The sequence below is a fragment of the Prenolepis imparis genome, unplaced genomic scaffold (assembly GCF_030444845.1).
Source record: "Prenolepis imparis isolate NDT839.2.m4 unplaced genomic scaffold, iyPreImpa1.0 SCAF_3, whole genome shotgun sequence".
NCBI lineage: Eukaryota > Metazoa > Arthropoda > Insecta > Hymenoptera > Formicidae > Prenolepis > Prenolepis imparis.
This window is the reverse complement of record NW_028141161.1, coordinates 6284279-6296428: the sequence shown is the minus strand read 5'-3', so window position 1 is coordinate 6296428 and position 12150 is coordinate 6284279. Positions and strand designations below refer to the sequence as shown.

General features: G+C 31.4%; 2 protein-coding genes across 4 annotated transcripts in view; one reads left to right on the top strand and one right to left on the bottom strand.

The window, feature by feature from the left end:
• Positions 1-64: 64 nt before the first annotated feature.
• On the bottom strand, positions 65-7096 carry LOC145933422 (uncharacterized). Its single transcript, XM_083033097.1, has 4 exons — positions 6774-7096; positions 3063-3414; positions 2520-2681; positions 65-2445 (listed from the first exon to the last, which is right to left on the bottom strand). Exons 2-4 carry the CDS (start codon positions 3243-3245, stop codon positions 2239-2241), a joined length of 552 nt encoding a protein of 183 aa, XP_082889223.1. The 5' UTR covers positions 3246-3414; positions 6774-7096; the 3' UTR covers positions 65-2238.
• Positions 7097-9070: 1974 nt separating this feature from the next.
• The window catches only part of Dip2 (disco-interacting protein 2), a 33084-nt gene continuing 30004 nt past the window's right edge, over positions 9071-12150 (top strand). For all 3 annotated transcript variants that reach the window (XM_083034552.1, XM_083034551.1, XM_083034550.1), the window contains exon 1: positions 9071-9256. In XM_083034552.1, the coding sequence (XP_082890678.1) occupies positions 9175-9256 (82 nt within the window). In that variant the 5' untranslated portion in view covers positions 9071-9174. The remainder of the gene's footprint in view (positions 9257-12150) is intronic.

Below are 12150 nucleotides of genomic sequence, written 5' to 3'. Positions count from 1 at the left end.
TTAATAAAAAAGATAAAATGTGCATTTTGTAAATTTAAGATTAACATAGCAATTAATTTTACGCTTGTTGAATCTTGACTAAAGGAATTTTATTATTAACTTTTCTATACAAAATTGTAATACGAAAGGTACCTTGCCGACCATGTCGGAATCGTGACGTCAGAGGCGAGAAAACACACGCTAAAAATTTTTAGATGCCATTTCTAAATAAAAACATTATTTGCATAAAATAACACTTAAGATCTCTTTAATACACTTCTAAAAAACGCCGAAAACTATCCTTTTCCCTTTATAATCAATCAACAGCTGTAAAATGTAATATTATGAGGCCCAGTCCGTCTGGTCTTTGCACATGCGCAGTCATTCCGCACATCAAAGTCTGATATCTCGATCATTTTACGGTTGTTGATTGACTGTCAAGGGAAAAGAATAGTTTTCGGCGTTTTTTAGAAGTGTATTAAAGAGATGTGTTATTTTATGCAAATATGTTTTTATTTAGAAATGGCATCTAAGAAATCTCAACGTGTTATTTCTCGCCTCTGACGTCACGATTCCAATATGGCCGCGGTGAGCATCCAGGAGCCTTAAGAAATAACAAAAAATATAAAACGTTCCTTTTTCGTATTTAGTTTATAATGTCCTTAATAGAGAAACATTGTGTGTTATTCTTAGAGAGATAAAAGATATGATACTTTTAACAAGAAAATAGATTAGAGTTTGCGTCGATATAATACATACAATTTCCCACCTCCCCTTCACCTATAGATAAAAATATAAATATACACATATATATACAGGATGTTTATGAAATACTTAGACAAACTTCTAGGGTCATTCTATTCCTCATGTCAAGATAAAAGAAAAAGTTTGGTAAACATGCTTAAAAGTCGGTCATTTTAAATGTTTCATCATTTTAAAAAATAGGGTTTGTAGATAAAATCGTATATATAGTTTATGAAACGTGAGTAGAATTTTTCGAGAGCAATTTTTTTATCGAGCTGCAGAGTGTAAAAAATACGTAATTTTAAGGCTCTTTTGGCTTCTCGCCGACCATGTTGGAATTGTGACTTCAGAGGCGAGAAAACACACGTTGAAAATTTTTAGATGCCATTTCGAAATAAAATATTTCGACGAAACAGCACTTCAGATGGCTTTAGCACACTCTTAAAATATCTCGAAAACTATCCCCTCCTCCCTTTATAATCAATTAACGACAGCTGTAAAATGACTGTAATAATTCCGTCTGATCTTTGCACATACGCAGTCATTTCACATGACAAAGTCTGATATCACGATCATTTCACGGTTGTTGATTGACTATAAAGGAAAAAGAATAGTTTTTGTGAGGTAGTTTAAAGGTGTGCTAAAGTCATCTGAAATATATAGTATTTCATCAAAATATCTTTTCGTTTAAAAATGGCATCTAAGAATTCAGCGTGTACTTTCTCGCCTCTGACGTCACATTTTAACATGGCCGCGGCGAGGATCCAAGAGCCTTAAAGGAACAAAACAATAAATGTGTCCTTTTTTAAAGCACAAAACGGAAAGATAAAAAAATTTTTAAACCACCGATTCGACGTTAAAGTTAAAACTTCAAGCTTCAAAATGCTTTTTAATTTTTAGTCTACGATGATTTTTCGCCGATGAGTTTCAACGATTTGAAAATAGCATAATTTTTAAGGTATGAAAAAATATTTCCTATTTTTTTTAGTAGTGTATATATATAGTCAAAAATTTAAATGGTTGTGAAATTATATAGTAAAAAACAAAGTTTATGTTAATATTATTATTATTAAATAATCATAACCCAGTAAACATAAATAAGTAACAGAGTATAAAAATAACATCAATTGCTATATAAGTTCCCACTCAACAATGTATAACTGTTACGTATAAGCAGATATGTTATATATTGCAATTACATTGTTGAGTGGAAAATTATATTGATGTTATGTTACTTTTGCTTTGTGTTTATTGGGAAGTAAACTTAATTCATAAGAAATGCTCAAAATAGCCGCCATTTGTTTGAAGACAGCCTGACACGTTTGTCCAAGTATTTCGTACACACCTTATATATATACATACAAAACTTGTGTATACATATATGTATATTGTATAAAATATAACAATTATTTTATATAAAACAACTTTAGAGGTCGAAGGAGTTAATCGCGATTATAATCATCATTTGAAAACTCCATGACACTGAAAATACAACCAGATACGCTCATCTCAAGTTCACGTTACTATTCTCTTCATGTAGTTGCATTGCCGCAAAAATTTGTGCATCCGAATCTGGTGCATCTTACCGACACGATTCATGCAGGTCTCATTCTGGCAGAGAGCGCAGAACTCTGCGGAGATGTCGTGAAACGGTGAACGAAAATATACGTTGGCGTTCTTCAGGGTCTTGTTCTTGTGATGTGCCCACACATGCAGAACGACCTTAATGTAGAAACAACGTAAAAGATTTAGATCTTTACGAAAATAAATATTTTCCAATATTTCGACATTTATACCTCGAAAAGCATCAATAAGGTGAGGAACCAGCGGAAATAGATAATGGCCGGTAAGAACAGACAGATGGGATTTATCTGGCCAAAGGAGGCACCCGCTGGAACCGGCTCTAACTCTGTTAAATGACGTTTTTTTGAGGATTTTTCCTTTACTTCTTTTGGTATCTGCAAGAAATAAATTGCTCATTTCAATAAAATTGAATATTGAAGGCGACCTCGCTAGATTTTATAATGATCTTGAATTATGTAATTATAAGACTCTGAACAAAAGTTCTACAAGTTTTAACCGCTCTAGTTATTTATTACAAAATTTTAAACAAATAAAGTTAGTCATCTCGATGCTTCATGAATAAGGTAGATGAAATCTATTACTTATTTCAACATGTGCCTTATTCAAAAATTTCAAATATTTCGTGAAATATTTCCTTTTCAAATATCATACCCTAATACTTTATTTATACATATTAGAATGTTCAGAAGAATCTATTTATGCAAAAAAAAAAAATATATATATATATACACATATGATGAAGATTTTCCAAGTACCTGAAACGGCACTTTCCTAAGATGATCTCTGATCATCCTGTGGTCTATGAGGCTGACTTCCGGTTCCCCGGTCTCCGCATCATTCATCGCCATCGTGTCGATCGAATGACGTATATCGCAATCGACGAATGGGTGAATCAGATCCTCGCCGGTTTCCCTGTCTATATAGATTCGATTATCCATATCGATTTCCTTGTTTTTAATGAAAAAAATCGGACGATAAAAAGATGTGTGTAGATTCGATCGGTGGGTCCTCGGGGTCACGCTTCCCGGATGTCTTTGCACGTGTTTATGCTAATGGCGGGTCACTCGAGTGAGAGAGTAAAATTCCTAAACCAGATTGAGGAACATTCTGCAACAGAGATGTTTTGTCGTTGCACAGTATCAATTCTTTCGGAGGACACAATTAACATTCGTTCGATAGTAATGTGATGATGTATTGGAGTAGAATATCATATATAGATATAGGCATTGTTCCGATATTAAATTTCCAAGAAAACTATATGGTAATTAATTGTGTTATGGTTCGTTCTTGCATATATCAAAAATCAAAACGAAAATATAACTATAAGAAATACTCGTATAAAGACTGGATTATAGAGGCCGTAAACATTTTCCGTAATCGTAAATTTAAGAATTCAACCAATCGCGTTGCTTGATTCGGCAACGTGATTGGTTGAATCCTTAAATTTACGGTTACGGAAAAAGTTTACGGCCTCTATAATCCAACCTTAAGACGCCTTGCGAAGAGTATATATAAAGTGTGATCAATAATGAATCAGTAAGCAAGAAATCATTAACATAATGTTATTATAATATGATGATATTCTACAACGTATAATGTTTTCAAATACGTAGTTTTTAATTTCGTATACAACGTCACACAGTGAATAAAATTTGAGTCATACTTTAGAAATTTCTATATATAATGTTGAAATAGAAATAAAATAACATTATTGCTAATAATAATGCGCTAATATTTTTCTAACATTCTGTAGCAATGTTTTAATAATAATTTTTAATTTTTTAAATGTTATTTTAAATGTAATTAGAGATAACATAAATAATCTAACGTGTAATTAAATAAAAAATAATAACTAACAAATAAAAAATAATATAAATAATAATGAAATTTAATTTATATGGAAACTTCGATTTTTTTACTTAAATAGGCAATAAAAGGACAATTTTCCATTCATCCACTCAGTTTCAATCAGTTTAATATTCTAAATTTTCGGATTTTTGTATTAGAAATTAAGTTGATTAGAACAGTTACTAGACTTTTGATTATAGGTTTTATATTGGATAAAAACTTGAAAGATACTAATAGCATAGTAAATGAAAAAATTAATATTAAATGTTAGAAATAATTATATCGTATTGCATAAACGTGCGATAGCATTTAAAAAATATTTGGAATAATATTTCTTAAACATTTTATAAATAATATGATAATTTCATATAATATAATAATTATATATGCTTATATATAATTAGGTAACATTTTGCAAACATTTATAAAACATTATATAAGAATGTTTATAAAATATAATAATTAATATTTCAAAATGTTGATCTTACGTTTTTTCCTTACTGACAATTATTTATTATAAACATCTAAATGTTTTGCATTAAAAAAATCAGGGCATTGTTTTATGAAAATAATACTCTAAAAGATTATTTAAACTTTTTTTATTTATTCAATGATATTTTATTTCACAAAAGACGTAGAAGCGGACAGATTATAGGCTTTTTTTGGTTATATCAGATTATGTAACATTAATCGCGCGTTTATAAAAACTGACAATGAGAATATCTATTATAATGTTGTTAACAACGAAATACATGCAAAAGATGTATTTATATTTCTCCTGTACGAGATCATGACAATCTTGCAAATGTGTGTGCATACAACAAATGACTTCGCGGTTTTGATAAATTGATAATCTTTTATTTTTCTTTTTAATAGAATTGTATTCTTTGTAAAAGAAGCAAATAATTGATATTCCAGAAATATCCACAACTATAGTTGCAAAACGTTAAATCCAAAACATTGAGATATATGTGTGTATGTATATATTAGGGTGGTCCTTATATGGGTTTTTTTCAGAATTTTAATGTTGAATAGTCGTAAATCGGCTTTAAATGTGAAAAAAAAAATCTCTAATTTTTTCAGATTTTTATTTTGAGCCCTGAGTCTCCCTGTTGGCACGTAATTTTCTTTTTCATTTAAAAAATATTTATTTAAGTTAGTTCTAGTCTAAAATAGCGACATTTTATGAAATACGTTTCATTGCCGTGAAAATAGTAAAACATATATGAGGTATTTCACTCGAGTTGTGTGTAGTAGAACACACAACTCGAGTGAAAAAATTTAAATTATTATTTTACGGAGTAATCAATATATCGATTAATTTATTATTTTCCATTGATTTTTTTTTGTTGAAGATATAATTTTTTTTTGTATTCTTTTTTAATACAGCTTATTTTCTTGTATTGGTAGTCCTGATGATACATTGGGCTTTTGTTTTAGGTATTTCACGTGCAAACAGGGAGACTCAGGGCTGAAAATAAAAATCTGAAAAAATTAGAGAATCATTTTTTCTACATTTGGAGCTGATTTATGACCATCCAACATGATCTTCCATTTAACGACCACCCTAGTATATATACATATGTATGTATGTATGTATGTATATAGGCAAGCAAGATTAGAATTTAGATTATAAAAAAATTTAGAAAACAGACAATAAAAACATTTATATCCAAAATTATTTAGAAATAAAATATATTATTGTATTATTATATATATTTCTCGCTCTAAATAAAAACTTGATGCGATTTTTGCGTTCCAAGAAAAATTAATAGTGAAAAAATAATTTCACGATCATTAATGGACTTATATAAACGGTACAGCAACTCACTCGTTTCTTTTATAATAAGACACAATTATCGAAGTAATTACGATAACATAATGCGCTTTTTCAATATCGCGAGAACAAAAACAGGAATTAAAAAACAGAATTAAAAAGCACAATTTACATTTTATATAAATTGTTTATATATACATATTTCTCTCCGTTTTTTATATGTATATTAAATTAATTATTATAACATTTTATGTATGTATATTATACATATATATACAGAGTATTTTGAAAATCTGGAAATGGTCGAATATCTCATAAACAATGCATTTTAGAAAAAAAAAGTTTCAAATAAAAATTATAGGGTTTAAAAACATCTATTTACAGATCTTATCACTTTGACCTTGGCATTGCCAATTAAGATAAAGGCAAGATCACCTTGAATTTATTTTAATGGAACCACCATATTTATTTTTATATAAATCGATTCGCCGCAATATTTGGCATAAAATGTTATAAGGGTAGAAAAAGAGTCAAAAAGCGAATAGTTTACGAGATATTTTATACTTTAATTTGACATAATCTTAAATAAATCATGAAATATCTCTTAAAATATTCATTATCCGATGATCTTAACGTCAATATACTTTTATGCACAAAATAATAAGGAATTAATTGGTATGAAGAAAACACATAGTTGTTTTTAAGAAAATCCCAAGGAGAACAAATAAGTCAAAATGATATCAATTTGACTTATTTGTTCTCCTTGGGATGTATGTAATTTATAACTAGCAACTACATACTTTGATATGATTATGATATGTAATTACAAATTGGAACTTACGATACTGATGATGTTATCTCAATTAACATCGACCGTCGTAGTTGAAGCAGCTTAAAATACAGAATCAATCCATTACGCAAATTCATTGGCCAGTGTATTCCAGCAAAACAAAAATAATCGAGATGTAGTTAAACCAAAAAATGGAACGCAATGTCACGATGATCACCACGGAAGTGCGCAGCGATGCACACAACACGTTTAATTAACGGCCCGATACAATGTGTGCATGACTCGCATCGTGTTGCACATCTTCAAGTGTGTCTATAATAATTTACAAGCACCAATATCAACATAATCAACAGCGAACCGGATTGGATCGAGCACTAAGTCACCGACAAAATACTATTAAAGACCATCAACCCTAAGTAAATTTTCGTAACTACCAATGGGACACCTAACAAGTCCGGAAATAAAGATGCAAATTTATGGAATATTTATTGCATCGTTGAACATGATCACGTGATTTCGTCGTGTGACACTAGCATCAAGAAAAAAGTTGGATTTGACTCATAACTTATTTCAACGTCAAACATTTTTGCATATGATCATGGCATAGATCATCATATTATTGTACATACAAAGTATATGCATAAAATTTGAAAATGTTATTAAAATATTCCCAGACAGCACCAAAATCGAAATATGTCCAAAATCGAAATATGTCCAAAATCGTAACATAAGATGTCTTTAAAATGTCTTTTAAATAACTTTCATATGATATAAGACTTCTTAAAGATGTCTTATGTCTCAAAGAGTACGTTTACACGTCATCCTTAATCGGGTTTAATAACATCCGTAGTTCTAAAATTGGCCAATCACAGCCATTCCTCTGAAGAATGTAACGGCTGTGATTGGCCAGTCTTAAAACTGTGGATGTTATTAAACCCGATTAAGGATGCTGTGTAAATGTACTCAATTTTGGACGTGGTGCTGTCTGGGTTGGTTATTTTTATCTAATTAAATTTAAAGTTTTATTTTAAAGTAATAAATTTTTTTATTGTTAAAAAATAAAATACAAAAAATAAAGATATAGGGATGCAGAATATACATTTTAAATATATATTCTTTCATTTCATGCAAAAACGCGTTAAATGAGCATATTTTTATTGATATATTTGAGGTGAGGCCCCTAATAAACTGAATAATTACCTAGATTTATATTACATATATGTAGATAGAGAGCTTTATCTTATTGCGTGTCAAGATAATTAAACGATTTCGTAAAAAAAAAGTTTTAAAAGTAAAAGTTAACCGGCTAAGTTGATGGAACTCGATGGTGCTGTCAAACTGAAAACTGATGGCTCCGAAATAACGTTGCCGGTTCTCTTGGCCGGTTCTTTCCAGGAACCTATAGTCATGATGCACTATAATAACTAAGGGAGCTTTCTAACAAGGACACAGTGTGACACAGATGAGTATCATTCTATCTTCTTTCAATACAATTGTATTGTTCACTTAAGTGAACAACAAAGATAGAATGATACTCTGTGTCACACTGTGTCCTTGTTGGAAAGCTCCCAAAAGGCCAATGTCCACGATGTTAGAAGTCGGTCCAAGTTCTCGGACCGAGAAGTTTGTAGCCAATAAAATTGCCGCTTTTCCGTAAAAGCTGCAAATTAATTGGCTACAAACTTCTCAGTCCGAGAACTCGGATCGACTTCTAGCATCGTGGACATTGGCTTTATAAAGACGTGATGTGTCTAGCTATTTTTGACTTGAACGCCGCTATCTTTAAGTTAACACACATAAACACAAATGTCACATGATTGGTTATCAAATAGGACAACTTTCGGGACTTTAACAATTCTCTATTCGATAGTCAATTGCATCACATTATGTCTATCTGCGTTTTCTTGCTGGAAAGCTTCCATTAATAATGCCGTGTATCTCCATTCCTTTAGATTTATAATTAAAGTCATTGCTCTTGGTATTTCTACGATATAGCTGGTAGAAGCCATAGACAAAAGAATATATATAAACGTAGTAGCATTAGCTACCAATAAGCACAAGAGAGATGGTGATATTAGACGTAAGGGGATCAAGCACATGACATGATCAAGCACTTACCTCGACTCTATCTTTGTCCATGATGAAAACAGGTTGTCCTAAGAAAATGGAGCTCTCTTTCGTCTGCTAATCGAAGTATAGTAAGAGAAAGAATATGTCATTCAAACTTAGCACCATAGTCACAGAATTTTCAATATTGCCAACTTAACTTCTTTTACTGGCAGTAGCCAAGTGTATTTTCAAATACGCCTAAAGTACGAAGATGCGTCCGGTGGTGCCGCTAGCAACACGATGGTGCACTCAGTGGCAGGCAAGATGGCTGAGCAGTGGTGACGAATTGTAGTATGCAACGCTGGTGGATTCGCGATCACGGCGCAGCGTGGATGGCCTAACGATGGCCGAGTACATCGACATCGGAAAGCTCCCGGAAGATGTACGGGAGAAGCTCGCCGAATTGGATCTCGAACTGTCCGAAGGTGAGTAATTTTTCTTTCGGTTTCAGCAAAGAATGCGATCGTCCACCGCCCTTTGCGACAAATCCCGTCTCCACCGTTGCACTCTTTCTCTCTCTGTTTCCCCTTCTCCCTCTCACTCGCTCTTTTTGATTCACCCCGTGCTACATCGAGACAGAATCCCCTAGAAGCCCCCCTTTTATTGATAAAATCGATAATACCTTACAGCCGTTGCCGTCTCCATGTCCCCGCGTGAAACGTGCTGTTATTAGGGGTATTCGGTAATTAATTTGCATTGTTCGTTTTATAATCAAGCAACAAGAAAATATTTGATTTTATTATCATTTGTGTGTCAAAAACAAAGAAAATATTAGGGAAAGCGAGGGGGCGAAGAATAAATTTCAAAATATTTTTTGGTGTCAAACCGTATATCAAAGAATGATGCGGATGTTAGTAATTCTTGTACCCCTTGTATTTTATTACTTAAAACTTAAAAGATCACAATGGCTGTTCATCCCTATCAAAATAGAAATTCAAAGGAAATTCTTTATCCCTCAATCACACACATGCATTCTATAATTTGATGTGGTGTCATTCTTATTCCCAATAATCATTTTTCATTCATTGATAATATATTGTATCTTGCGCATTTTATTATGTTTGCGTTGTTTGCGCTTAGGATTTTGAATTAAAATTGTTTTAACCGACTCATTTTTGGATATAAAGAGTAAAACCGTAAACGCGATTGAATTACATTAGAAAAATTACAAAATCTATATCGCTTAAATTTTGAAGCATTTAATTTCTTGGATTCACAGCTACTTTGTGACACCAATGTCTATCATTGTGACACTAATCTCTTAATAGCTTTATTCAATTAAATTGTGTGATTTTTATATATTTATTCGCATATCTTTGGTTATCGTGAAGGCTTAACTCTCATCGATATGGATCTTTGGACATTGCGGTCGTGTCGTAAAATTACACCTGCGCACATCACGTTACAAAATTACTCGAGCATGCACCGGCTCGACGTTGCAGACACGAGATTCATACTTTTTCTTCCATGAATAAGTTGCAATGCACCGAAAAATGTGTGTATTTGCATTTGTGGTTAGGATTATTATAACAAGAAAGCGACCGGTTTTCTCGAGTCGCTTTTACCTAAATAACTCTTTATGGTATCCCTTTAGAGGTTAAGTATTCTTTAGGCAAATTAGCCGTTTGTATGCATTGATTTGACATCACAATAGGAAATAGAAAGACTTATCGATTAGTCAAGAAATATCAAAATATATTAAATATATTAAATATTAAAATAGAAATATATTTTTCATTAAACTTTGTTCGATAATTGTGTACAATTGAAATATTTGATCCTTGTCTTATTCAGTCGCAAAAAACCTCTATTTGATTTCTGAAAGTTTTCATTATTAATATATGCAATCCTGATAGTTGACCAATTTTCAAATTCAAAGATTCTCGATAGTTTGGAACGAGTTAATTAATCATTAAAGTCATTGTGGTTCGCGGATTATGTTGCTCACACACCAGTTTTTGAATAAGGAAAACACAATTACTTAGTAAATTAGTTGCTCGGCTAGTATGTAGCACAGTTGTAATGTAAACGACTTATGTTGTCCCACTATATCTTTTTCTTCTTCTTTTTCTTCCTCTTTTTCTTCTTTTTCTTTTTTTTCCTTCTTTTCCTTTTATGATTCGAATGACACACGATTGACTGAGGAAGGATCTAATCTTGTGGCCAAAAACGAGTTAAAGATTTTACGAGTTTTAAATCAAGTACTTGTCGACTTACTTAAGCACAGCAATTAGGTACAAACAAAGAACATACGCATGGTAACATGTTTGCACACGTTTGTTTCCATCCTCGAGCAGCAACGGACTCGTCCGGGGCTAAATAAGACTTAAAAGTCTATAGTTATAGTGGCGTCATGCATCCGCATTAATAAAGAAGAAGAGACAGTTTCGTCATGCGCAACATGACGCTCAATTGTGCTTTACGCGAACAATTTTCATTATACAGCATTTTTATATGCTTTCGATGATACATATACGGTGACCATATTTTCTGAGAGAAAATAAAGGACAAACCTGAAAATTTTAGGGCTTTGTTTCAACATGTTTCCAAATCAATTTGCGACCAAAGTGAAAAGTGGAGATCGACGAGCAAAAAAAAAAAATAATTCTGTGATTATCAGAAGTCTACATATTCTTATATAGTTTGAAATTGATTCGACTATGTTGAAACAAATCCTTAGTTTCTTAAAGGTTCCGAATAAGAGACTCCGTTGTTTTCGTTCAAATTCTCATATTAATACTACGACATATATTAAAACGCAAAATAAATAATAAATGACAAAATTGTAATATAGAGAACAAAATTTTAAAATTAAAGGACAAAATTGAATTTGAGAAAAATGAATAAATCTAAAGGACAGTTACTTAAAATGAAAGACTGTCTTCTATAAAATAAAGAACGAATGATCATCATAATGATACATTATGATCTTATAGTTTCGATTACATGAAAAAAATAACTTTATGTCAAATAATTTGATAAATATAGAATTTATATTTTTTGTATCTTTTACAATATATTTTATAAAAATAAACTAACTTACTAACTCTTGCTAACTTGCTTTTAAATTACGTAAGATTCATCTTTTTATTGACTGGTGATGCGTATAAAAAATAAATAATCTTTATATTTGAAAAAATGACTTCGTTTCGAAAGCATAATTAACTATACAAAAAGGTATATATTAATACATATTAATCGTATATATACAGGGTGAGTCATTTTAATTGACGCACGCAGTTATCTCGTAAGGTTAGCAATATGGCAAAAAGTGTTGTATACAAAAGTTGTAGGGTTCAGAGAGGGAAACTTGAGGGTG